The sequence below is a fragment of the Calliphora vicina genome, chromosome 2 (genome assembly GCF_958450345.1).
Source record: "Calliphora vicina chromosome 2, idCalVici1.1, whole genome shotgun sequence".
Taxonomy (NCBI): domain Eukaryota; kingdom Metazoa; phylum Arthropoda; class Insecta; order Diptera; family Calliphoridae; genus Calliphora; species Calliphora vicina.
The window spans coordinates 24,822,491-24,850,321 of record NC_088781.1 but is presented as its reverse complement, the minus strand read 5'-3'; the positions used below and the strand labels follow the sequence as shown (position 1 = coordinate 24,850,321).

The window sequence follows — 27,831 nt, the reverse complement described above, 5'->3', positions numbered from 1 at the left end:
AACTCATGTCTGCTTTTATAATTACCAAGAATTTTTTATTAAACAAAAGAATCATGTTACAATTTCAAAATAAGTTTTTTTTAAATATTTTTTCTTGCTGTTGTTTAATGCATACAATAAATTAATTGTATCGTTTTAGCTAAATCGCAAACAAAACCCTTGTCTTATCTAATAATTTGGGTGATTTTTTTTTGTTCGCATATTTATTTAACTCTTTTAGCCAAGTTATTTATTTATATTCTATTCTATATTATTTTTTTTTTTAATTGTGGAGATGGTACCACCCAAGAAAAAAAAATGAAATCAGTTTTATAGTGTTTTATCTCCAAACTATAGGCAATTGCCAGAAGTGGGTAGGTGAGGTAGGCAGGGGCATCGATGAGCCCTAACGCATTTACCACACTACGGCTACGTCTTCTTTGCTGGTTGTGAATAGAGAACCAATCGGAAATGCAAAAGAAATGATAAAAGCCATATGTTAACATACAACTAATTGTTAGTAACAATTGAAAAGCCGTGGCAGCAATACGAACGTATTCGATATCGATATTGTTAAATAATTGAGGACGGTTGTGGTGAAAAGAACGTTTTTTTTTTAAATCGAATTGTCTAAAGAACATAGACAAATAATCATTGAAATTATATTAAGAGAATTAAAGAAATTAAAATGAAATTAATTTATGTGTTTTTACTAGTGGCACTGGCGGCTTATACCAAAGGTACAAAACATAATTGCAAATTTATTTTTTAATAAAATATTTTCAAATGCTATAAAAAATGTGTGTGAAATTTAGAAATTAAATTAAAAATTAATGAATTCAATTTAAAAACAAAAAATTAATATAAAATTTTATAGAATGAATATTAACAATAAAAATAAATCCAAAAAAGGATATTAATTAAAAAGTTCCCCCAAAAAAATCCGCAATAAATAAAAAATTAAATGTTTTAATTTAAAAAAAAATAAACTTGTTAATTAAAACAAATTTAATATTTATTAAAACACTATCTATACGAATTTACGAAAAAAATTTAAAATCAATTTCTTTAAATTACAATAAAAAAAAATAACCAAACTGAAAAATGCTCTTTAAACAAAATTAATAAAATTTAAAAAGCTGAACTTTTATTAATTTTTTAAAAATTAAAAAAATAATTTTTAAAATTTTGGAAAAAATAATACAAAATTTTTTGTTCCAATAATTTTTTTTGTTTCCCATAAGAATTACAGTGTCATATAAGATCACAATAAAAAGACAAGTAAGAGAGCTATATTCGGCTGTGCCGAATCTTATATACCCTTCACCAAATTATACTTTAAAATATTTTTTTTAAATATTTTTATGTAAACAAAATTTAATTTTTTTTAATTGTTTTTCAAATTTTTTTTTTTTTGAAATTGTTTTTTAATTTTTTTAAAAAAAAGTTGTTTCCAAATTTTTTTTTAAAAAAAATTTTTTGAATTTTTTTTTTTTTGAAAAAAATGTATGACAAAAATATTTTTTGATGAAAAAAAAATTCGGGTTAAAAAATATTTTTCCCGATTTTGACCCATTGTAGGTCCAACTTACTATAGCCTTATCTACATCGTTGCAATGGACTTTGAAATATCTATCATTAGATATCCATATTGTCTATATTAATGACTTAGTAATCCAGATATAGATCAAAAATAGGTCAAAAATCGAGGTTGTCTCGGATTTTTGCTCATATCTCCGTTATTTATGGACCGATTTTGATGATTTTAAATAGCAAACTTTTCGAAAGCATGTCTGACAGAATTATTGAAGATTTGGATGCCGAAGATATATGGGGTCTTCAGAAATTTGATTTCAACAGACAGACGAACAGACGGACATGGCTTAATCGACTCCGCTATCTATAAGGATCCAGAATATATATACTTTATGGGGTCGGAAATGAAAAATGTAGAAATTACAAACGGAATGACAAACTTATATATACCCTTCTCACGAAGGTGAAGGGTATAAAAATATAAGTCAATCCATCAGTTGTCTATCTAATCTGTTTCTATAGAAACATTTTTAATCGATCTACTTTGTATAAGAAACTTTTAAATCCATCAGTTTTATAACAAACTATTTATTTGATCAGTTTTCTATATAAAACATTTCAATCGCTCAGTTTTCTTTAACAAACTTCATTTCAATCTGTTTTCTTTGGACAACTTTTTCGTCGATCTCTTTTCTTTAGAAAAATTAATCAGTTTTCTAAAGAAACTGATTTTAACAGTTTTCTTTACAAAACTGATCGATTGGAAAAAAAATTCTGAAGAAAACTGATCGATTAAAAAGTTGCCTATAGAAAACTGGTTGATTTAAACGTTGATTAAAACTGATCGATAAATAAGTTTGTTATAAACTATTAAGAGAGCCTATAATTGGCTGTGCCGAATCTTATATGTATATCCTTTATCAAATTATACTTTAAAATAAAAATTTTAAATATTTTTAGTTAAACAAAAATTTAAAAAAAAAAATCAATTTTCATTTCAAAATTTCTTAAAAAAAATTTATTTATTTTAATTTTTTTTAGAGAAAGAAATTTAATGGCAAAAATGTATTTTTTAATTTTTCAAAAATATTTGGCTGTGCCGAATTGTATATTTGTTAGGTAAATAAAATTTAAAAAAATTTCAGTTTTCATTTCAAATTTTTTTTAAACAAGTAAGAGAGCTATATTCGGCTGTGCCGAATCTTATATACCCTTCACCAAATTATACTTAAAAATTTTTTTTTTTAAATATTTTTATTTAAACAAAATCAAAATTTTTTTTTAATGTTTTCAAATTTTTTTAAATAATTTTTTTTTTCAAATTGTTTTTTAAAAAAAAGTTTTTTAAAATTTTTTTTTTTTAAATTTCTTTAATTAATTTTTTTTTGGAAAAAGAATTTAGGAAAAAAAAAAATTTTTGATGAAAAAAAAATTCCGGTTAAAAAATATTTTTTTCCGATTTTGACCCATTGTATGTCCAACTTACTATGGTCTTATATACGTCGTTGCAAAGGTCTTTGAAATATCTATCATTAGATATCCATATTGTCTATAGTAATGACTTAGTAATCCAGATATAGGTCAAAAATCGAGGTTGTCCTAGTTTTTTCCTTATATCTCAGCCATTTGTGGACCGATTTTCTCGATTTTAAATAGCGACCGATCCGGAAGAATTTCGGAGATATTGATGTATGAATCGTATATGTAAGTTATTTGGGGGCTTCGGAGAGTTGATTTCAACACACAGACGGACAGACGGACATGGCTATATCGATTCTGCTATCTATAACGATACAGAATATATATACTTTATGGGGTCGCAAATGAAAAATGTGGAAATTACAAACGGAATGACAAACTTATATATACCCTTGCCACTCATGGAGAGGGTATAAAAATTATTTATTTTAATTTTTTTTAGTGAAAAAAATTTAATGCCAAAAATTTAATTTTTCAAATATTTTATATTAAAAAATTTTTTTTTGTGAAAAAAATTTCGGCTTAAAAATTTTTTTTCATGATTTTGACCCATTGCAGGTTAGACTTACTATGACGTTGCAAAGAAAGGTCTCTGAAATATCTATCATTAGATATCCATATTATCTATATTAATTCAGATAGGTATAGATAAAAAATAGGTCAAAAATCGATTTTAAATAGCAACCGAACCGGGTCTATAGCGGATATATTGATGTATCAATTGAAAATCTTTTAAATCGATCTGTTTTCTTTAGGAAATTTTTCCTTTGATCAGTTTTCTATAGAAAACTTTTAACTCGATCAGTTTTGTACATAAAGTTTTTGAATCTATCAGCTTTCTTTAGAAAATTAGTCAATGGACCGATACCGACCGATTTTTAATATCCAAAATTCTAGAGATGCAATATTTAATATCAAAGAAATTCGGAAACCTAAATTCAAGGAACATACGGATGTCATCATATCAAGTTCTCTGTCTGCAATTAGCTAGAATATATAACATTTATGGGATGGCAAAAGAATATTTTAGAACTTTCAAACGGAGTTATATCGGGCTGTACTGGAAAAAAATTTGGTGAATAAAATAAATTGGTAAAAAAAATTTTGCGCCGATTTATAGCGGAAATATGATACATCAATCATGTATGAAAGTTATTTGCGGACTTCAAAAGACAGACAGACATTCGGATATGACTATATAGACTATGCTATCTATACCGATACAAATGCTGAAGGATATAATTATGTATAACCTTACTACTCGTGGTGAATGGTATACAAATACTTTTGTTCAGGATGATGATGGAATTGCACAAAAGTTCTCATATGTAAAGGTTGTGCATAACCACCTGAATAATAATCTGAAGCATGGTCTAAAATTTAAGGGATTAAATTATTTCAGATATTGGAAGTACCTTTAAAAAGTGACGGTTAGATTCACATTAGTTTAAATATTAGATTCAGTTTCGGTCAGATTCTAAAAATATTCTTACATTACTTTGATTTGGTTGAATATGAATGTAAATTTCATTTAATAACCATTAAGATCTATCCTATGAAAACCCGTTGATATTTTCCAGTAATTCCTAATAGTAAATTATAATTATACAAATATTTTTCGCTTCATTTAAAGTAAAAATTTGTTTAAGTTTTTTTTGCATCATTGATATAAATTCTCTGACCAGTCAAAGAGCCTCTTATTCAATTTTCATAAAATTTAAGAACTAGAAATGGTTTTGCCACCCAAGAACCAGTCACGAGACTAGTTAAGTGTATTTATGCTTTTATGCCAAAAAAAAACACACACACATTTTTTCTTAGTGTAGATATTAATGACTGGTAGTGAGAAATGTAAATAGATACTATAATTTTATATAAAAATCAGAAATATTTATAATGAAATGGAATAGTTATCAATTAATTTAAGATAAAAAACATGTTGCGTTTTGTTTCTTACAATAAATTCTTATTGTAAATGAATCATTGTATCAATAGTTTAAAAATTCATTTATTTTGTAGCACACCAAAACTAGTATAAAAGATTGAAATCTACTATGTTTTTAATGTTTTTATTACAATTTAAAACAAAATAAGTTGCACTTGTAGAATTTTCACAAAAAATTAGATCACTTCCTGAAAAAGTAGTAAATAAATAGTATTACTAGAAATAGAAATACATTAAATGACTTATTCATAAGCTTTCAAAACAGGTCCTTAAAAATCCACCATGTCTTGACAAAAGTTTTGAGCCACTGGTAAAAATAATATGATAAAAATTGTTTTTGAAATAAAACTTCTAAAATATATGCAATGTAAAACAGATATTTCAGGTTTTAAAAAACTAATTTGTGCTTTCAAGAAAAATGTTATTTATTAACTTTCAAAGTTTGATTTATGAACGGAATTTTTCAAATAAAATATATTTACTAGCTACACTTAAATATTAGTTAAAGCACGGAATATTTAATTTTATATTAAACAAATAGAAAAACTTTTTTATGACTAATATTTAAAGTATTTAAAAAAAAGAAAGATTTTATTTTTATATAAAGTTTTGAATAAAAAATAGCAAGCTTAATAAATAAACATTAAACTATTTAGCTTTATAAATGATCTAGAATTTACGCAACTGAACTAGAACTGAACTAGAACTGAACTAGAACTGAACTAGAACTGAACTAGAACTGAACTAGAACTGAACTAGAACTGAACTAGAACTGAACTAGAACTGAACTAGAACTGAACTAGAACTGAACTAGAACTGAACTAGAACTGAACTAGAACTGAACTAGAACTGAACTAGAACTGAACTAGAACTGAACTAGAACTGAACTAGAACTGAACTAGAACTGAACTAGAACTGAACTAGAACTGAACTAGAACTGAACTAGAACTGAACTAGAACTGAACTAGAACTGAACTAGAACTGAACTAGAACTGAACTAGAACTGAACTAGAACTGAACTAGAACTGAACTAGAACTGAACTAGAACTGAACTAGAACTGAACTAGAACTGAACTAGAACTGAACTAGAACTGAACTAGAACTGAACTAGAACTGAACTAGAACTGAACTAGAACTGAACTAGAACTGAACTAGAACTGAACTAGAACTGAACTAGAACTGAACTAGAACTGAACTAGAACTAGAAATGAAAAAAGTCTCAGCTGGTATTTAAAGTCCAGCTAGACGAATACATAATTTAAAGAATTTAAGGAAAAATATCTATCTACATATAATTAAAATTTGTTGTTTTTTTTTACTTACAGCACAAATTTTACAGTGTTATGTCTGCGATGGTGATGATTGCAATGATAAGTCAACCATGCGGCAGGAACGTTGTGGTCCAGAGGAAATCACAACACCAGAGCCTGAACCAACAACGGATCCAACAAGTGGAACTGAAACTACAGAATCTGGTTCAGGTGAACCTGAAACATCAACTGGAGCTGGCGAATCAACGACGGGAGAACCTACAACAACAACTGTTGATGCCCCGGGAACAACAACAGTAGACCCTGCAACAACAACTATTGGACCAGAAACCACTACCGTTAATGCTCCAGGCACAACAACTGTTGATCCAGTAACAACAACTGGAGAACCTGCTACAACAACTGTTGATCCTGCTACAACAACAGTTGATCCTGCTACAACAACTGGAGGACCTGCTACAACAACTGCTGATCCCGTAACAACAACTGGAGAACCTGCTACAACAACTGTTGATCCTGCTACAACAACAGTTGATCCTGCTACAACAACAGTTGATCCTGCTACAACAACTGGAGGACCTGCTACAACAACTGCTGATCCTGCTACAACAACTCTAGAACCTGCTACAACAACTGGAGGACCTGCTACAACAACTGCTGATCCCGTAACAACAACTGGAGAACCTGCTACAACAACTGTTGATCCTGCTACAACAACAGTTGATCCTGCTACAACAACAGTTGATCCTGCTACAACAACTGGAGGACCTGCTACAACAACTGTTGATCCTGCTACAACAACTCTAGAACCTGCTACAACAACTGGAGGACCTGCTACAACAACTGCTGATCCCGTAACAACAACTGGAGAACCTGCTACAACAACTTCTGATCCCGTAATAACAACCGATGTTGCACCTCCACCAGCACCAGCACAAAAATCGCTATCTAAGCGTTCCATTTCACCATCAGCCATATTAATTAATAATTATCGCCTCATTTCACGCAATCGTCGAGATACTGCTGACAGTTTAGGTTATAGCTGTTTCTCTGTGGAATATAAAGGTACGTACTCTAAGACGAATGCCAGTAATTTCAACAAATAGATATCTGTCAGAGTTTAGTTACTTATGGAGTACAAATATTTGGTAAAGTTTACAGGTAGATATTGATTTGAAATTAATATTAAGTTACCTTTTTGCTAAATTTATCTGCTGGGTATTTTACACCATAGTTATCTATTTGTTGAAGTTATGAGCATTTGTACTCTTCATTTCATGTGATGACAATTATGAAACATAAATTTCATAAGATATAAAAGCTTTTAAACTCTCAATTAGTGTAAAAGCTCAATAATGCATACAATTTTGTAAATATGTTTGTAATTTGATTATAAACTTTAACAGCCTAACTATGAAAGAAATTTTAAAGTTAATTATTGTTAAAGTCGACTTTATTTTAAAATGGAACTTTTGTTTTTATTTGAAAAAGCTTCAAAACTTTTTCCAACATATACATTCAAATAATTGAAAATATTTTTCAATGAATGTAAATAATAAAAAGAAATTTCAAAAAATTAAAAAAACAAAATGTACATAAAAGTTCAAAACAAAAAGCTTTTTTTGAAATAATAAAACAACATTTTAAATTATATTTAAAATTTATATTTTGGTACGAAATTTAAAATAATAATCAACTTTATGAACTTAAAATCGACTTTAAGGCTTCTGTGGTTAGGCTGTAAAGCTTTCTACTCATATTAAATTAAAATATTAAAAAAATATGTTTCTGTTCAAAGTTCAAAACAATAGATACTTAAATTTATAAAACTTTCACTTGATCTTACAAATAAATGAATACCTTCTATTGTTATTTTTTTACAACAGACAATGATCAAACTAAAATGAAGAAGGGTTGTGTGGCCATACCAACTGAAAAATCTGCCTGTGATGTGGTTAAAGAAGAGGTCGGCGATGACATGATTCCGGATTCCTGCAAAGTCTGCATGAATAATTTGTGTAATTCCAGTTCCATGCTGAAACTCTCCATTGTAACAGTGTTCATTGCCATATTTGTTAAATTTCTAATGTGATTTTTGTATTCGTTTACTATTTTATAATAATTAGTTTTATATTTATATGAAAAATAAATAATTAAGTATAACTATCGAAACATAAATTAATTTGTAAATAAAATGGGGCAATTACTTAAATTAGAATTAGGGATATAATTTTAATATAATAAAAAAAAATATGTTAGATTTCATATCAATGTTTCAACAAGTTCCTATAGAAGCTAATTAAGTGAGAAAGAGAAATTGGTACTAACCTTCCATACAAGGTAAGGCTAATGTGTATATTTCACAAGATAATGTTTTGTGACTTCTCAGAAACTGATAGCTTCCTTGTCATCATTAGCCATCGTTTAGTCATCACCCGATCCTTCAGAAAAGTTTTATTAGCTTCGGGTATTTTACCCTAAAATCTAAAGGAAAAGAAATCTTCCTTACCGCGTCTATACAAATATCCAGCTCTTCAGGAGCACAGTCTTAGATATATACATAGGTAGGGGCCATTCTCGTTGAATAGCTCGAGAATGGTACATCTTCTTGACATAAATAATTATAAGAAATAAAATGTCACTCCATGAAGAAAAGTCACAGGGAGGAATATTTTATTTCAATTTTTTACTCCCATAGGGAAGAAAACTGTACACCTTATAAATAGGATTTTATTTTGGATATAAGCAGAAGAATTTGTACAATTCCTCTCATCATTTTAGCATTAATTTGGTCAATATCAAATGTTGTAAAGCAAATACAAAATAGTATTTTGAAGATTTTACTGGGTCACCACCAGGGTCAGTTTTAAATTTTTTTTTTATTATTTTGTATTTATTAGTAGATTTGAATGAGAAATATTCCTTGAGGTGTGAATATTAAAATGTTGTCAAAATTAACTCTTCTTAAAAATACTGCTAGATTTGTATGTTTAAAAAAATGGGCATGAGAACATTATACAATATTTTAAGTTTTTTAAAAAAAAAACTTTAAATAAAATGTTATTAAGATCATATTTCAAACATTTCAATCAGACCCGGGCCATTTGGGTTCATAGGGCACAAACGTGTAATTTCCATTTCTTTCGCTTGGGGTAGAATCAAAATTTTTTGGAAATAAATTTCTAGTTCGATCGCGATAAAATTTGACGTGAGTGTATCCAAATAGTATTCGAATTTAAGTTATTAAAATGAACCCTAAAAATTATTTTTGGGTCCCATCCGATTTCAAAGACAAAATTGCCAATAATATTAAAAGATTTCAGAGCAATATCAATTATGGATCCAAAAATAAACGATTTTCAATTTAAATATTCAAAAAATAGTAAATTTTTGCTGTTTTTTGGGCGAAAAGGTGACTTAACTTTCTTTAAGAACTTGTAACAATTTTATGTTTTTCTGTAAGTTATCTTTACGAAGAACATTCTGTTATAAAAAAACATGTACGATTTTGCGAATATGTCGCCCCTACGCCCTTCGTAATTTTACCTATTTTTTTAATCAAAATTTCAACTTTCGGCCACATATTCCAAAATCCCAAAGCTGGGATCAGAAAACGGAAATCAGCTTTGGAAACCTTGATATACTCTCTATTTACCAATAAAGTATTTTCCCAGACCCGAAGGAAATGTACACCCTATAGGCAAAATTGTAAAAAATACCATTTCAGGCCTCGGTGTCAGTTTTGCAAAAAAAGTGATAATTTTCTCAGGCTCATATCTTGCAATCAGTTCGGAATTTTGATTTACTCTCTGAGGCAAAGTTGTAACCCTTGTCATAAAGAACAAAAATTGTAAATATATAAAATCAAAAAAACTTCATATTCAAGATCAAAATCGCAAAAAACTTAAAAAAAAATCAAAATAAATTTTTTTAAAGCTGCCTAAAAGTATGCTTTAGTTTATAATAATTTAATAGTTGTTCTTTATGACAATGATCACTTTTGTGGTCTTTTATTTCACTTTTTTATATTAAGGTAGGATCACACGATTGCCGCAATGCACCAATTATTGGTCTATTTTATACGTCAATCGTGTGATTTCACAACTTATTGGCTCATATGTCAAACCACAACAATATTGTGCTTATTTGGCCCAATCAAATGCAACCCTGGTACGGCAATCATGTGAATGCTTGATAGGCAACATGCACCAATAAAAAAGTTAAAAATACAGCAATATTTATTGTGTTCTAGTGCGGCAATCAAAGAAGACAATTAGCGCCAATATTAATTTTTGTAAATGAAATATTGTTTTTGTGAGCCACTCTCTGACCCACATACATCTTTTAACATTTCTTTATTAATTTTTTTATATGATAATTAAGGCCGACGCAATTTTCTTTTTTTATTTAACAAATATTTTTTTCAAAAACAGATTGGTTTTACATTTATGTAAACAAAACAAAATTTAACATCTAGCACAACAGCTGTTTCTCTGAGTTGCCGTAAACTAGAACAATCGTGTGACTGAAATGCGACAATTATTGCCACTAAATCGCTTTGCGCCAATTTACGACAATCAAATTTATATAAAATGAAGCAATCATGTGACTGCAGAGAATTTGATTGGGACAATTTCTTTATTGGGCCCCAATTCAGCACAATAAAAATTGTATTAAATTGGTTCATTGCGGCAATCGTGTGATCCTACCTTTATACACATATTTTATTCTAAAAATGTATGGGAAATTTTTTTTTAACTGTTTAATCCTCAAGTTTAAATAAATACTTCTCCACGCAAAATTTTTAAACTGAAATTCAGAATTAGAGATTAACATTTTCGATTTCAAATAGAAATTCTTAAATTCTTCAAAATTTTCTTATTTTTAAATTCTCAATTTCAATTCGAATTTTTTTAAAATCAAATTTAAATTCTAAATTTTGTATGAAAATTTTTCAATTTATTAAATTCATAAATTCAATTAAAAAATTCATTTGTATATTTTTTATTTTTAAATTTAAATTCTCAATTTCAATTTGAATTTGTTTAAAATTAAATTCAAATTCTTTCCATACAAAATTGAAAATTTTCAATTTCTTTCAAATAGAAATTCTTAAATTCATTTGGAAATTTCTTATTTTTAATTTAAATTCTCAATTTCAATTCGAATTTGTTTAATATCAAAATTTTTCAGTTTCTGAAATTCAGAATTTCAATTTCAAATAGAAATTTTTAAATTCATTTGGAATTTTCTTATTTTTAATTTAAATTCTCAATTTCAATTCGAATTTGTTTAAAATCAAATTTAAATTATAAATTTTATATGAATAAAAATTTTTAAATATCTGAAATTCATAAATTCAATTTAAAATTCTCAATTTCAAATAGAAATTCTTAAATTCATTTGGAAATTTCTTATTTTTAATTTGGAATTCTAAATATCAATTTGAATTTGTTCAAAATTAAATTTTATAAGGAAATTTTTCAATTTCTAAAATTCATAATTTCAATTTAAAATTCATAATTTCAAAAAGAAATTCTTAAGTTCTTTAAGAATTTTCTTATTTTTAAATTTAAATTCTAAATAACAATTCGAATATTGCCAACATCAAATTTTATACAGAAATTTTTAAATTTCTGAAATTCAGAATTTCAATTTCAATTCGAATTTGTTTAAAATCAAAATTTTTCAATTTCTGAAATTCAGAATTCTCAATTCCAAATAGAAATTTTTTAATTCTTTTAGAATTTTCTTATTTTTAAATTTAAATTCTAAATTACAATTCGATTTTTATCAAAATCAAATTTGATACAGAAATTTTTAAATTTTTGAAATTCAGAATTTCAATTTAAAATTCTCAATTTCAAAAAGAAATTCTCAATTCATTTGGAAGTTTCTTATTTTTCTTATTTAAATTCTAAATTACAATTCAATTGGGGGATTCAAACGGTCATTATTACAAAAAAGTTCAAAATTAACACGACTTTTTGAATTATGTTTATTGTTTTGTCATAAAAAAATGTTTTTTTTGTTTGCAGCCCAACAACAATTTGTTTAAACTTAAATAATATTTTACGACATTATGACAATACGACCTAATAGCAGACGGTTTGAATCCCCCAAATATCAAATTGATATTCTAAATTCCATATGGAAATTTCTCAATTTCAATTAAAAATTGTGTAGCAGAAAAATTTGTAAATAAATTTTCTATGACACACCCGATGTACATACGAAAATAACGTTCATAACAGTAACAGGCCATATTTAATGTCCAGCAAAAACAAAATTCTTTCTGTTGCTAACATTTCCAAGCCGCTAATAATGTTAATTTAACATTGTTAACTAAACATTTTAACTAAAATGAGAAAAAATCTTATCAATTACAATTATTGCCTTTTAGTCTATAGCAGTAGCGAGTAAAATTTATCAATTGATAAGAGGAATTGAATGAATAATAACGTACAAGACTTTATGATCAAATAAACACTAGCGTTAACAGTTAACTACGAAAGCTAAAAGCGTTAACATCGTTATTTTAAGCGGTAAAAATATTAAAACGAAAAGTGTAAAAAGTTATTATAGAATAAAAGTTAAAAGAGGGGGAAAAACATGATGTTTTTAAGAGAAAAGTATGCAAAATATATTTGTTTAATTGCAATAGTTTTAATGCAATTGAGTGTTTCAAATGCGGACCGTAAGTTTAATTTATTTAAAATAAAAAGCTAAAACAATTAATTAATTCGTTGTAAATTGAGGTTTCATTAGAATAATGAAACTTGAATATTTTCTTAGGAAATGTTTTGCTTTAATATATGATATTTAAGCAGTTTTATTTTATTAATAAATATTGTTTTTAAAGCAATTTCATGTGTACAATGTGGAGTCGCTGCAAAATGTAGTACAAATCTTGGAGAAACAGCTCAAGCATGTCCCACTGATGCAAATACATATACAAAATGTTTTACACAAATTGGTAAGTACTAATGTTTAATATTTTTATGCGTTATTAGCAGGGAAACCAAAATATGCAAATGCATGTTTTTTCTGGTGCGTCTAATGAGCACATGGATAAGATATTTACACGTTTCAGAACTATTTAAGAATTTTGGCATCGATTTGTTAGTGCATATTTTTGCATATTTTACCCTTAAATACATATTTTTGCATATATTTGTTTTAAGAGCATATTTATGTCATATTTTGCGTTTTTAGAGCATATTTTACTGTTTAATAGCATATTTTGAGTTTATCAATAACAAATTTTGTCTTACTTATTTTTCGCTGTTGTGTTACAGGTTTTTACTTCCTTTGTTTAAAATTCAAAATTGAAAAATAGATGGCTTTTCACCAAAAAAAGATTTTTTTTTTAAAATTTAAAATAACAATTCGAAAAATTTGTTTATCCAAAAAAGAAAAAACTGAAAAAAATGTTCACCTAAAAAATAAAATTTTTTTTCCAAAAAATTAAAAAAACTGAAAAAATTTTTGTTCACCTAAAAATATTTAAATTTTTTATTTTGATGTATAATTAGGTGAAGGGTATATAAGATTCGGCACAGCCGAATATAGCTCTCTTACTTGTTTTAATATAAAATAAGCACTATTTTAATAATAGCTCCATCTAAATATCAAATTTTAGTTCTAATTCAAACTTAACCGTTATAAGCGTTAAAGAAATATTGTCTTTTAAATTTGCTCCTGTAACATCAGTTGATGTCGAAAGAACATTTTCTATGTATAAAAATGTTTTCAGATCCAATAGACAACGATTTTTATTTGAAAATTTAAGTAAATTTTTTTGGTTAAAAATTATGTAAAAGTTTGTTTTTTTAAGAGCATATTTTTTAAATTTAAAGAGCATATTTTAAAGTTTTTACTGCATATTTAAAGCGCCTAAAACGCTTTTTTTAGAGCATATTTCCGGTTTCCCTGGTTATTAGTTTAGATTTGTCTATCCATTTATTTCACAATAAATAAGTATAAATCCCTCAACAGGTAGGTATATAGAAATACAAATGCCTTGTCAATAATTTAGCTATGACTAATCTTTTAAACAAATTTATTATTTTAATAATCAGTAAAATTTAACCAAGTGATAGTAAAATAGAAAAAACTGATAATAATTTAGTGGGTTATACCGAATTGTTTCTACCCTTTTTATCAAAGCTCTAGCATTTTGAATTCAATAGGGAGAGAATATTCAATATTATTTACTTACTATAGCTTTTATGTACTGTATTATTTTTGAAGTTTCTAATTGATCTGCCTTCTTGAGTTTCTCACCTGGAACCATAAAGACAATTCCAGAATTGATTATATTTTTGGTCAAATCAAAATAAACTATTTTTAGTAGAGGCCAATGACACTAGTTTAAAATTATAAAAAAAAAAGTATTTTTTGAATTCACTTTACGATTTAGCTTTGCTACATAATTTCTCATAATTGATTGGCCGCAAATCATGTCTATGCTAAACTGTCTTCGCTTTCTTGCCTATTGGTCTACGCTAAATCCCAAACGGGAATTTGACAATAAAGCGAGAGTCAAAAAACCCTAAACACTAGGGTATTCAATTAATCGGGTTTCTGGTTTAATCGGTTAACCGAGCAAATAATTGGGGGTTTAGATTTATTCGGTTAATTTAAAATTATTCGATTAATCGAATAATGTCTATTTTAATTTTAAATTGAAAATACAACCACGAATTTTGTGTACAAAAACAAACAAAACATAACAATTCAACCAAAAAATAATAGCAAATATGGTATTTGAGATCCTTTTTGTATACACATTTGAGTTTTTTTTTAGGATTTTAGTGAGATCTTTTGAAATAATCTTTTAAAAAAAGGATATAATTTATTATATTTATATATATATTACGGAATGTCTACAAAAAAGACGTTTACCTTTCTTAAAATAGCACAGAGTGCCTTCATATTTCTGGGCCGATTTGACATCATGCCACTATGGAAAAAAGGTATTCAAACAATAATGACAATTTTGTAGCACAATTTAAGGTTCTCCAGAATTTCGAAATTCGCTTTAGCTTAGATTCAAAGTTAATTTTTCTAATAGCTGCGTTCAAAATACCTAAAGAATAACTGTTAATTACTTTAGAACTGTTAGTCAGATTTTATAATTTTTGATTTCATAAGATAATGGTTCAATAAATCGGCAACTTTTTAAATTTCCCGCCTTTTAACTGAAAGTACAACACAGCTCCTGTTATTTTTTTTTTTTTTGAAAAATACATCAGCCAAAAAATCAAAAGGCTAAGCTTGATAAATACTATGGAAACTCTGCACCATTAATTTAAATGGTAAAAAAGTGGTTTACGGAAGATGCCGAACGTTTTGGATGCCCAGTTATGGAAAGTGCGAGAGATTGTGGAAGCCATAGGCATTTCACATGGCTGAGATGTTTAAATTTTTAAATGATCACTTGAGTATGAGAAAGCTTTACGCAAGATGGGTGACGCATTTGCTCACAAACGCAATCGTGTGATAACTTCGAAGAAATGTTTGGCGCAATATGGGCGAGTTTTGGCTTCGTTTTGTAACCGTGAATGGAACGTGAATAGACCACAACACACTACAGACCAAACAACAGTCAAAACACTGAATTTCTCGGGATGAATCGGCGCCAAAGAGGCTAAGGTGGGTTTGTCAGCCGATAAAGTCATGGCGACCGTTTTTTTATGTTCGCGTTATAATCCACATTGACTATCAATCTGCCAACTTATTTGGTCGATTTAATGAGGATTTGAAAAAAAAAATACCACATTTGGCCAAGAAAGAAGTTGTTTTTTACCAGGACAATGCAAGGGTCTGCAAATCCATGAATTAGGCTAATTTTTAATTAATTGCACCCTCATTAGCCCTATTCTACGGATTTAGCACCGAGTTACTATTTCTTGTTTCCAAACCTGAAGAAATGGTTCGGCGGAAAGAAATTTGACTGCAACGATGAAATCATCTCCCCAAAGAATACCTATTTGAATAAAAATATATCGAGATCCCATCATGGTCATGTTTTTATACCCTTCACCATGAGTGGCAAGGGTATATATAAGTTTGTCATTCCGTTTGTAATTTCCACATTTTTCATTTGCGACCCCATAGAGTATATATATTCTGGATCGTTATAGATAGCGGAATCGATATAGCCATGTCCGTCTGTCCGTCTGTGTGTTGAAATCAACTTTCCGAAGCCCCCAAATAACTTACATACAAGAATGATACATCAATATCTCCGAAATTCTTCCGGCTCGGTTGCTATTTAAAATCGAGAAAATCGGTCCACAAATGGCTGAGATATAAGGAAAAAACCAGCACAACCTCGATTTTTGACCCATATCTGGATTACTAAATCATTAATATAAACAATATGGATATCTAATGATAGATATTTCAAAGACCTGTGCAACGACGTATATAAGGCTATAGTAAGTTGGACCTACAATGGGTCAAAATCGGAAAAAATATTTTTAACCCGAATTTTTTTTTCACAAAATATTAAAAAAATTAAAAACAAAAAAAAAAATTTTAAAATTATAAAAAAATTTATAAAATTAAAAAAAAAAATTTTAAAATTAAAAAAAAAAAAATTAAAAAACTATTTCGAAAAAACAACTGGAAAAAAATTTAAATTTTGTTTACCTAAAAATATTTAAAATTTTTATTTTTAAGTATAATTTGGTGAAGGGTATATAAGATTCGGCACAGCCGAATATAGCTCTCTTACTTGTTAACCATACAATAGCTTATAACTGAGGAAAATATTTATAAAATGTTCAAGGACAATTTTAAATTTAAAACTAAAATACATAAGTATTACTACGAGAGCAATATGAACGGCTAAGATCGGATGCCTTGTCGAAAATGTTTGTTTCCACCCTATCGATAAGCATTTCTTAAAATACCTATATTTATGGTCCTCTATTTTTAAAAAAGCTAATGTCGCAGATCAATACTACAATTATGGCTGATAATTGAACAATATGCTGAAATTCAATATAACCATGGCTCATATTCAGCCGTATCAATGGGCCATTCAAATCGATCATCGACACAATTTAACTTTGAGCTAACGATTCTCTTTTGTTACAAATGATATTACAGAATGAGTAGGTTTATTACTCGCCAACTTTCTTTGTTTTATTTATAATAAAAAATAAATAAAAACAATATCTACTGTCAATAAAATTTTCACCTTAAATATATATTTAGTAGATAAAGGTTTGTCACTTATCTTGTATTTTCATTTTTACGAGCAAATACGCACATATTTACTAGTTACTTTTTTATAGCTCTCGTTCAAGTATAATACAAGCATGTATTGGCCTATTTAAGGCGTTATATTATTTTGAATCTAAAAATCGATTAACTTTATTAAATATTCAATGAATTTGTTTAGAAATTAAGTAGTTTGCAAAAAAGTATTTCAAATGGCGATAAACATTTTGATGTATTTTTCTTTTATTCATTTTGATTTTAAACTAATAGGATTCTAAATTCTCATACATAATTGAAAAGATATACATATGTATATAGAATTTCTAAAATTAATTGAAATAAATTATTTTTTTAATTCCTAAAATACTTTTAAGTCAATTTGTCATTAGTACAAAATCTTTATAATGATAAATTATTAAAAGCTTGTTATATTACCAGAGGTATTAAAAATCAATTCACTAAAAAAATATATATTAATGGCAATAATTGAATAAAAAAATTACTGCAATAAAATAAATACTTTTTTTAGTTTGAAACTACTATTTACATTGTGTTAAGTTGCAACTGGGACTAGGGGCTGTTTCTTAAGTTATAGAAAGCGGTTCTAGTTCTAACCCTTTATACAAAAGTGACATATCTCTTAAACATGACGTTTGCCAAGGCGGGAATGAATTGACGCCTTTAAACTCTTTGTAACAAATCACGAAAACTGTTTCGTTTCAAAAAAAACGAAACACTTTGTAACCCCCGTCTTAATGAGCCATCAACTTGTTCACTCGGCGAACAATTTCTTGTCTCGTGTGGACAACTCTTGTCGATGTTATGTTCTGTCATTTTCACAGAAAGTAAGAGAGCTATATGCTGTGCCGAATCTTATATACCCTTCACCAAATTATACTTTAAAATAATTTTTTTAAATATTTTAGGTAAGCAAAATTTTAATATTTTTTTCGAAATTGTTTTTTAATTTTTTTGAAAAAGTTGTTTCCAATTTTTTTTTTTTAATTTTAAAAAAAGAATTAATGACCAAAAAATTTTTTTGTATTAAAAAAAATTCGGATTAAAAAAAATATTTCTCGATTTTTACTCATTGTAGGTCCAACTTACTATAGCCTTATATACATCGTTGCAATGGACTTTGAAATATCTATCATTAGATATCCATATTGTCTATATTAATGACTTAGTAATCCAGATATAGATAAAACAAGTAAGAGAGCTATATTCGGCTGTGCCGAATCTTATATACCCTTCACCAAATTATACTTAAAAATATTTTTTTTTTTAATATTTTTATTTAAACAAAATCAAAATTTTTTTTTAATGTTTTAAAATTTTTTTAAAAAATATTTTTTTTCCAAATTGTTTTTTAATTTTTTTTAAAATAAGTTTTTTCAAAATTTTTTTTTTTAATTTCTTTAATTAATTTTTTTGGAAAAAGAATCATGACAAAAAAAAAATTTAGATGAAAAAAAAATTCGGGTTAAAAAATATTTTTTCCGATTTTGACCCATTGTAGGTCCAACTTACTATGGTCTTATATACGTCGTTGCACAGGTCTTTGAAATATCTATCATTTGATATCCATATTGTCTATAATAATGATTTAGTAATCCAGATATGGGTCAAAAATAGGTAAAAAATCGAGGTTGTCCTGGTTTTTTCCTTATATCTCAGCCATTTGTGGACCGATTTTCTCGATTTTAAATAGCAACAGAGCCGGAAGAATTTCGGAGATATTGATGTATCATTCGTGTATGTAAGTTATTTGGGGGCTTCAGAAAGTTGATTTCAACACACAGACGGACATGACTATATCGACTCTGCTTTCTATAACGATTCAGAATATATATACTTTGTGGGGTAGCAAATGAAAAATGTAGAAATTACAAACGGAATGACAAACTTATGTATATATACCCTTGCCACTCATGGTGAAGGGTACAATGAGTAACAAATCGAGGTTGTCCCAATTTTTTCTTTATATCTCAGCCATTTGTGGGCCGATTTTGTCGATTTTAAATAGCAACCGTGCCGGAAGAATTCTCGATATATTGATGTATGAATCATGTATGTAAGTTATTTGGGGGCTACGGACAGTTGATTTCAACATAAAGACGGACAGACAGACGGACATGGCTATGTCGACTTCGCTATCTATAACGATCCTGAATATATACATACTTTGTAGGGTCGCAAATGAAAAATGTAGAAATTACAAACGGAATGGCAAACTTATATATACCATTGCCAGTCATGGTGAAGGGTATAAGAAGTAATAACAAGATATATCATTTTGTTTGGTAAACAAAACTTTTTGGTGAAAAAAATCGTGTAAATAAAATGTTTTTCATGATTTTGACCCATTGATCTGCAATATATTTAAAGAAAATAGCAAAAAAAATATCAACCATTTTGGAATTAGTCCCACATTTTGGTCTATAACGCTGGTTCTAGTTGACCTATTATGCCCAATTTCAATGCCAAACTTTTCTGATCATCAGAAAATATTCTTCCCTCGAGGGTATATCGTGCCAACAACAGAAGGGTATATCGTCTTGGAATTTTATAAAGTCCCAGAATATATATACTTCTTGATTCTTCCACCAATATTTCGATATGTTACAAACGGAATGACAAACCCAATATATCCCCCATATTTTTGATGGTCGGTATAAAAATATGTGTTGCTTTTTTTATCGACGCCGTCCTTACATGAGACATCCTTTTTAAAATTCATAAAATTTTTGGAAACTTAAAAAAATCTGTTCAAATTTGTAAGACTTAAGCGGTTCAGAAGTTCTTGAAACACTAGAATTATTTAACTCTTCATTTCATTTATAACGTCCGAGTCATAGAGAATAGACATAGAGTGGAAACCCTCCTGTCAAAGACCTAACTCAGTTGTCAAAAACCTAAGTGCTGAGAATGTATTAGTAAAAAAAACTATGTGAAAACAAAAACAACACTCGTATGTGTGATTATTTTGAGTAGTTTTTTTTCTAGTTTCCGATCTATGTTTCTCTATGGTCCGAGTCATAGATTAATACACTTAGATCGGAAACTCTACTGTCAAAGACCTAACTCAGTTATCAAAAACCTAAGTGGTGAGAAATTATTACTAAAAAAAACTATGTGAAATCAACATTCGTATCTGTAACTTTTTTGTTTGAGTATTTTTCTAATTTCCGCTCTATGTACATATATTTTCTCTATGGCCCGAGTCTTTATTAATTACATTTTCCTTTTTACTCCTAGATACCAGTGGAAACATTGTAAGGGGCTGCAAAACAGCCGAAGAAGCCACAGCTTGCACAGCCGAAAATAATTGTGTCCTCACTGATGCTGGTAAAAACAATCAACTTATTTGCAAAAAATGCGATGGTACCGACGAAAAGTGTTCACAAACCGATATGACCGCCAACGATCTTAAGTACAATCAAATCTGTGCTGAGGGTGTAAAGAAATGTATTAAGAAGGTGGCTAATAAACTAGTTGTTAGAAGCTGTGCCAGTGACAGCGATATTACACAATGTACCGATGCAAATACCTGTGAGACGTGTGACAGCGTCAACTGTAACACTGGCATCTTCCCCACGAAGCGCATCAACTGTTATCAGTGCACTGGCAGCAGCTGTACGGATGTGGCAACGAATAGTTTAGTTTCCAAGCCCTGTCCCAATTACGAAGACAAAGACCAATGTTATACCAAGGGCAAGAGTGAGACTGACATGACACGTGGCTGCAAGTCCGATACCAAGGACAATCAATGTACGGCCACTGGTGAAGGTTGCGTCTTTTGCTCTTCGGATAATTGCAATAATTTAAAGTATAAATATGATCAAGTGCTCAAGTGCCATCAGTGCTCCAGCAACGATGCAACAAATGACTGTTTTAAGCAGCAAACTGGCCAGGAATTTAAGAATTGCGAAAAACAAATTCTCTACAGTGACACCGAATATTGTTACACTCAACTGACTAGCGATACAATTAATCGAGGTTGTCTGCACGATAATGCCGATCTAACGCTCGACAACTGCAAAGATGGCGATAGTGCTACTTGCAACAAATGCAATAATGCCAATGGTTGCAATAGCAAAGCACAAACAATAGAATTTACTTGCATTGTGTGCCGCAGTGATTTGAATGAAAAGTGTTGGGATGATGCAGATACCCTTACAGGTCAAAAGTGTCGCACCAGCACTAGTTCAGCGGCGGAAGGTTGTTTCCATGGAATTTGGAGTTAGTATTTAGATTATCATAAGGGATTTATGATTTATGATTTAATTATCTTTTTTTATCTCTTCCTAGATGGTGTGGCCATTCGTGGTTGTATGGTTGATGCCTCCAAACAAAATCAGCAAGTCTGTAAAGATAAAAGTAATCTTCAGTGTAATGATTGCTATAAAAAGGACTGTAATAATCTTAAATCTGGGGCTGCTCAACACGGTGTACAATTTGCTTTATTGCTAATTGTTCTAACAACATTGTGGAATTTTAAATAAAATCTGAACATTTTGAATGCAGCTTTTCTTATTTAATCATTATTATTTAATAGAGTTTTCAAAAATACATAAATAAACAAAGAATTAAATGTATGAATGTATGTATGTACTAAATATTAATTAAATTAATATGATTGATTTTTCTAAATGTTTATTCGAGTTGGTAAATGTGTATCTAGTATGTGTTAAATAAAATCCGTTTTTTTTTATCCGCAATTATATTAATGAAACATTTGTTAATTTCTTAATTGTAATGATGGCAAAAATATTTAAGAGCAGCATCGGATACAAGTTAAACTGTAGCAGGTTGGCATTACTTTTGGGTGCCACTTCATTGTTGCAACCGTTTTTGTAGCATAAATTACAGAGTTTCTCATTGGTTAGACAATATTTGAGACCCTCTTCGGCCAATTCATCCACACAGCCACGCATGGTGGTATTTGTGTCAGCTGAAAGTAGAAAAAGAGTTCGTTATATTAATGAAAACTAAAAAGAAAATTTTTCATTATATTAATGAAAACTAAATTTAATTAAATTCTCAGCTGGCTTAATGCCCAATTTGAGTGCTTTACATTACAATCAAAGTAAAAATCGAATATACACGGAGTCCGAATCACTTTATGAGTCGATTTAACGATGCACAATGGGTAGTTAAAAATTATGCCAAATTTTTGTTTGGGATCTGATTTAAAAGATTTTTATATATGTATGGAATCTACTAGTCGAGATCTACAAAAAACATTGCGGAATGTCCTCTTTCCAGAAATGTAAAAAAATTTAAGAATTAAAAAAATTATAGAAGACTTTTTTCAAAAATATGGGAATAAAAAATGGTAGCTGACTTTTTTGAAAAATTTAAATTTTTAAAATGCAATAAAAGTTTTGTTTATGATTCGTTTTTTAATCCAAATCCATAAATGAAAAAGATATTTGCGAATTATTAATGACAATCCCACAATTCCCAAAAAAAAACTTTTCAAAAATCCCAAAATTGGGATTTTTTTGATTTTTGGATCTATTGAAGGCACCAAGTCCGGGGCTATGAAATCCCTTTGTGCAATATTGAAGAACATATTGGGACATACAAAACAGACCTCATTTTTTGAAAAGTATCAATCTCAATATTTTCCATATTTTCAAAATAAATTCTTTGATTATCCTTTACCAACTTCAAAAATTTCCAGCTGCCCGTCCTTGCCCCATTTTTTGCTATAGGAAAAATTTTTAAATATGGTCCCAAAAATGTGTTTCATGCATTTTTGGGCAATTTATGACATATAACCGTGATAGACCTTTTTTTACGGATTGTGAACAATATTAAAAAAAATAAAAAAATTAACAATAAATTAAAAAAAAAATTAAATATTTTCTGGAATATTTTACAAAAAGTTGAAAAATTTATTTTTGAAAAAAAAAAAATTTAAATTTTTTATTGTGTGAAGGTAGGTTTAGGCACTTTAAACAATTCAAAAACGCATTCAATGCGAACGAACAATAGCAACAGCAGTAGCAATAACAAAAAAGAAAAATGTTTACGCACAAGTGTAAAAATCAGGGTATAATAATATCGAGTATAATATTGAAGCATGCTCAAACGAGCTGTTGGTCATTGCTATGAAAAGTCAAACACATTTTCATGTTATGTCCTTAAAATGCACAATGGGGCAGAACCAAGAAAAAACTGTTATACACAAATTTTTCTGTAGAAAAAACTGTTATACACAAATTTTTCTTTAAAAAAAACTTTTATACACAAATTTTTCTATAGAAAACACAGTTATACCCACATTTTATACAGAAAAAAACTGTTATACATAAATTTTCTATAGAAAAAACTGTTATACACAACATTTTTCTATAGAAAACTCTGATATAGCCACATTTTTATATAGAAAAACTGCCATACACAATTTTTTCTTTAGAAAAACTGTTATACATAAATTTTTCTGTAGAGAAAACTGTTATACACAAACTTTTATATAGAAATCTCTGTTATACACAAACTTTTATATAGAAATCTCTGTTATACCCACATTTTTATATAGAAAAACTGTAATACACAAATTTTTCTATGGAAAAAATCTGTTATACACAAATTTTTCTATGGAAAAAATCTGTTATACACAAATTTTTCTATGGAAAAAATCTGTTATACACAAATTTTTCTATGGAAAAAACTGTTATACACAATTTTTTCTATAGAAAAACCCTGTTATACACAAATTTTTATACAGAAAACACTGTTATACCCTCATTTTTATAGAGAAAAAAAACGGTTATACATAAACTTTCTATAGAAAAAAACTGTAATACACAAATTATTCTTTAAAAAATCAGTTATACACAAATTTTTCTATTGAAAAAAATGTTATACACAAAATTTTTCTACAGTTATACACAAATTTGTCTGTAGAAAAACTGTTATACACAAATTTTTCTGTAGATAACTCTGTTATACTAACATTTTTCTATAGAAAAACTGTTATACACAAATTTTTTTACATTTTTATACAGAAAAGATTGTGAAATAATTTGAAATCATGGTCTTATAACGACGTATATGTTAACCCAAATTTTTTTCACAAAAAAAAATTGAAAAATAAAAAATAAAAATTTAAAATTAAAAAAAAAGAATTGAAAATTTAAAAAAAAATAAAATAAAAATTCGAAAAAAAAATTTCCAAAAACTGAAAAAAACTAAATTTTGTTTACCTAAAAATATTTAAAATTTGTATTTTGAAGTATAATTTGGTGAAGGGTATGTAAGATTCGTCACAGCTCAATATAGCTCTCTTACTTGTTTAAATATAGGAACATGAAGACTAAATGGCATATAAAGACCTTCTTATTTTTCAGTTACTCTTATTTTTGCATAATGGAAATGACCATAAATGTGACAATTTTGAAAAACTTAAAAATCTTTTGAGGTTCTACAACCAATATTTCGAGAACGGATTGACACATTTTGTATTTACTATTGAAAAAGGTATATGACGCTATTTGAACTACTAACAGAACACACCCTGTATAAATCTCTTTATTTACCTACCTTGATAAAGCGTATAACAACCATTATGTTTTCCCGCATCGCCCTCATTGACTTTGGGACATGGAACTTGCTGTGTGGCTTTTATATGACACTTTAAATCCTCAACGCTGGTGCAAGTAAAACATGAAACTTCAGTTTCATCATGATCTTTAGCAGCAGTAGTTTTAGTTTTTTCATCTTCTGCTACATTTTCCCCATCTTTTTTATCTTGCTCTGGTTCATCTTTAGCTGGTTCATCGTTAGGCATTTCTGATTCATCATTAGCGGCAGCAGCTTCATCGGTATGTGCTGTATCCTCGGGTTGAGGTGGTTTTTCTGGTGGTGGATCTTCTTTTTCTTCTTCTGCAGCTGGTTCGGGTTCTGGCTCTGGTTCGGGTTCGGGTTCTGGCTCCGGTTCTGGGTCTTTTACTGTTTCCTCCTCTGCTTCTGGTGCGGTTGGAACTTCTTCTTCATCTTGTGGCTCTTCAGGTTTGGGTTCTTCCTCAGCAGGTGGTTCTGCTTCAGGCTCAGCTACTTCTTCCGCTTCTGCTTCTGCTGCTGGTTCAGCTTCAGGATCAGCTTCCGGCTGGGCTTCTTCATCTGCTGCTTCTTCCTCAGGCGCTTCATCTTGTTTTTCCATATGTGGTCCTAGTTTGTCTTTAAATACCTCTATATCATTCGTAGTACCCTGATACTTTGTATGTTCACTACTTTTATCCATTTCATGCTCCATCACTTGTATAGACTTGGATAGTTGTAGGGCTATGGGAAGAGTTGTCTCAGATAAAGCTGACATTTCGTGTGAATCATCTGAAATTTAAAAGTAAAGGCAATTAATTATTTTATAAAGTCTTTGATAAAATAAATTTCACATTAATATTGGTATATAACAAATACTATGGGAATCAGTTCATAATTGGTTCCACTTGAAAATCATTTCCGAAAATCAATAAAACGCTTATTTGCAATCACTTTGCAGAATTGTTTTTGGGAATTTAGAGGATTGCTTGTCGGATTATTGTGACACTTGGTACAATCGGATAATGTAACCCGTGTCGCATCAGCTCTGAAATTTGAAAATGAATTTAAAATCACCATTTACACCATTTTCAAACATCCAATGTCTCGAAAGTTTTGGAAGTTATTTTGAGGCAACAGATGTTGGATTATTTGGATACATCAAGAAGGATAAATTATTACCAATCCTGATTTAGGAAGGGGTATAACACTACTGCAGTATTACTTGATATAACTGAGAACGATAGAATGTGAGTGCATTGATATTTCTTTGTTTTCAGAGAGCTGTCTGTTAATCATAATATTGTTACGTTTTAACCTTTTCAAAACGCTGGTTTATTTCCTTTAAATAAACCGGATACTTTTGATTGCAAATAAAAGCCGTATAGTAGTTTGAAAATTGTAACAACTCTTTATTTATTTAAAATGTACAACAACAGAATTAAATAATCACTCAATGTTTTTTTATACACGTTTATAAATTCTTGAAAAATACAACACATTTTAAGGCACTCAGTTGGCACAAATAGCGTCTCTGATAAACTGCTAACTACTGCAACCTCTGCCACTAACACTGCCATCTGCACTCTAGATTGCTCTTTAACTGTCAAAGTTCGAATATTCTAGATCATACGCCATCTTTTAAATCAGCCCTTAAAATCGTTATATTTGAATTCAAGTACAATTTCGTAACAATATGATTGCGGGACTTTAACTTCTCGGTCTAAGTGCCTTAATAAAGTTATTCCACTAGGTTCTATATTGGAACTTTTGAGGTTCTTGTTGTATATTTAGGAAATTATCTTTTTTAAATTGTTATACTTACACAGCACAGTGGGGGATACAATTTAATGTGGGCGTATACAAGGAGTATTCGATTTTATGTTATTAATATTAACCCTAGAAATGCTCCAGGGGAGGCGCTATGGGGGCTCTAAGTAGGGTTCCTTCGACATGTTAAATTTTTAAACACATGCCATTTTTTTTGTTTCCATTCGATTTCAAAGATTTCCGAGTTATTGGAATTTCAAAATTAAATTTTAAAAATTTTTTAAATTTGTCATTCTAAAAAAAAAATTATCAAAGGGAATCCCGCAATTCCTAAAAATTGGAACGAAAATCATCAATTTACAATTTTGCCCATAGAGTCCAAATTTCCTTTGGGGCTAAATAGGGATCACATCAAGGTTTGCAAAGCTGCTTTATGTTTCCCGATCCCAACTTTGGGATTTTCGAACATGTGGCCCAAACTTGAAATTTTAATAAAAAAAGGTCAAATTCCGAAGGGATAGGGGCGACATATTCGAAAAACAGAACATATTTTTTTATATTATATTTTTACCAAAATGTTCTCCGTAAAGATAATTGTTATATCGAGCCCTTAGCGCCAAATTATCGTAAGCGACATTTTTAAATTTTTTGTTTTATTGCAGTAAGCGTTATCAAAATTGTTAATAACATCAAAAATATAGGGGGTAAGATTTTATCGTAAGTCAATGTTTATATTTTACAGTAAACAAATTTTATCGTAAGCGACACACAGTGGTATAGAAAAACAAGTAAGAGAGCTATATTCGGCTGTGCCGAATCTTATATACCCTTCACCAAATTATACTTTAAAATAAGTTTTTTTTAATATTTTTAGGTAAACAAAATTAATTTTTTTTTTTATATTGTTTTTTCATTTTTTTTAAAAAACGTTTTTTCAAAATTTTTTTCAAAATTTTTTTTTTTAGTTTTTAAATTTTTTTTGAGGGAAAAAAATTTATGACAAAAAAAAATTTTTGATGAAAAAAAAAATCGGGTTAAAAAATATTTTTCCCGATTTTGACCCAT

At 28.7% G+C, this 27,831-nt stretch overlaps 2 protein-coding genes across 2 annotated transcripts; both read left to right on the top strand.

The window, feature by feature from the left end:
- The first annotated feature begins 510 nt into the window (after positions 1 to 510).
- On the top strand, positions 511 to 8,388 carry Mur29B (Mucin related 29B). Its single transcript, XM_065501781.1, has 3 exons — positions 511 to 719; positions 6,265 to 7,275; positions 8,097 to 8,388. Exons 1-3 carry the CDS (start codon positions 668 to 670, stop codon positions 8,300 to 8,302), a joined length of 1,269 nt encoding a protein of 422 aa, XP_065357853.1. The 5' UTR covers positions 511 to 667; the 3' UTR covers positions 8,303 to 8,388.
- A 4,350-nt stretch (positions 8,389 to 12,738) lies between these two features.
- LOC135952012 (prestalk protein) lies at positions 12,739 to 22,047 on the top strand. The gene is made up of 4 exons (XM_065501785.1): positions 12,739 to 12,907; positions 13,073 to 13,186; positions 20,704 to 21,687; positions 21,757 to 22,047. The coding sequence occupies exons 1-4, from the start codon at positions 12,823 to 12,825 to the stop codon at positions 21,948 to 21,950; spliced, it is 1,377 nt and encodes a 458-aa protein (XP_065357857.1). The 5' UTR covers positions 12,739 to 12,822; the 3' UTR covers positions 21,951 to 22,047.
- The last annotated feature ends 5,784 nt before the right edge of the window (positions 22,048 to 27,831 follow it).

Bases quoted from the DNA above. Each gene is read 5' to 3' on its own strand.
- Mur29B (XM_065501781.1), top strand. From the start codon at position 668: ATGAAATTAATTTATGTGTTTTTACTAGTGGCACTGGCGGCTTATACC. The intron at 720-6,264 runs GTACAAAACATA...TTTTACTTACAG, and splicing joins ACTGGCGGCTTATACCAAAG to CACAAATTTTACAGTGTTAT. The intron at 7,276-8,096 runs GTACGTACTCTA...TTTTTACAACAG, and splicing joins TTTCTCTGTGGAATATAAAG to ACAATGATCAAACTAAAATG.
- LOC135952012 (XM_065501785.1), top strand. From the start codon at position 12,823: ATGATGTTTTTAAGAGAAAAGTATGCAAAATATATTTGTTTAATTGCA. The intron at 13,187-20,703 runs GTAAGTACTAAT...TTTTACTCCTAG, and splicing joins AAAATGTTTTACACAAATTG to ATACCAGTGGAAACATTGTA. The intron at 21,688-21,756 runs GTTAGTATTTAG...ATCTCTTCCTAG, and splicing joins TTGTTTCCATGGAATTTGGA to ATGGTGTGGCCATTCGTGGT.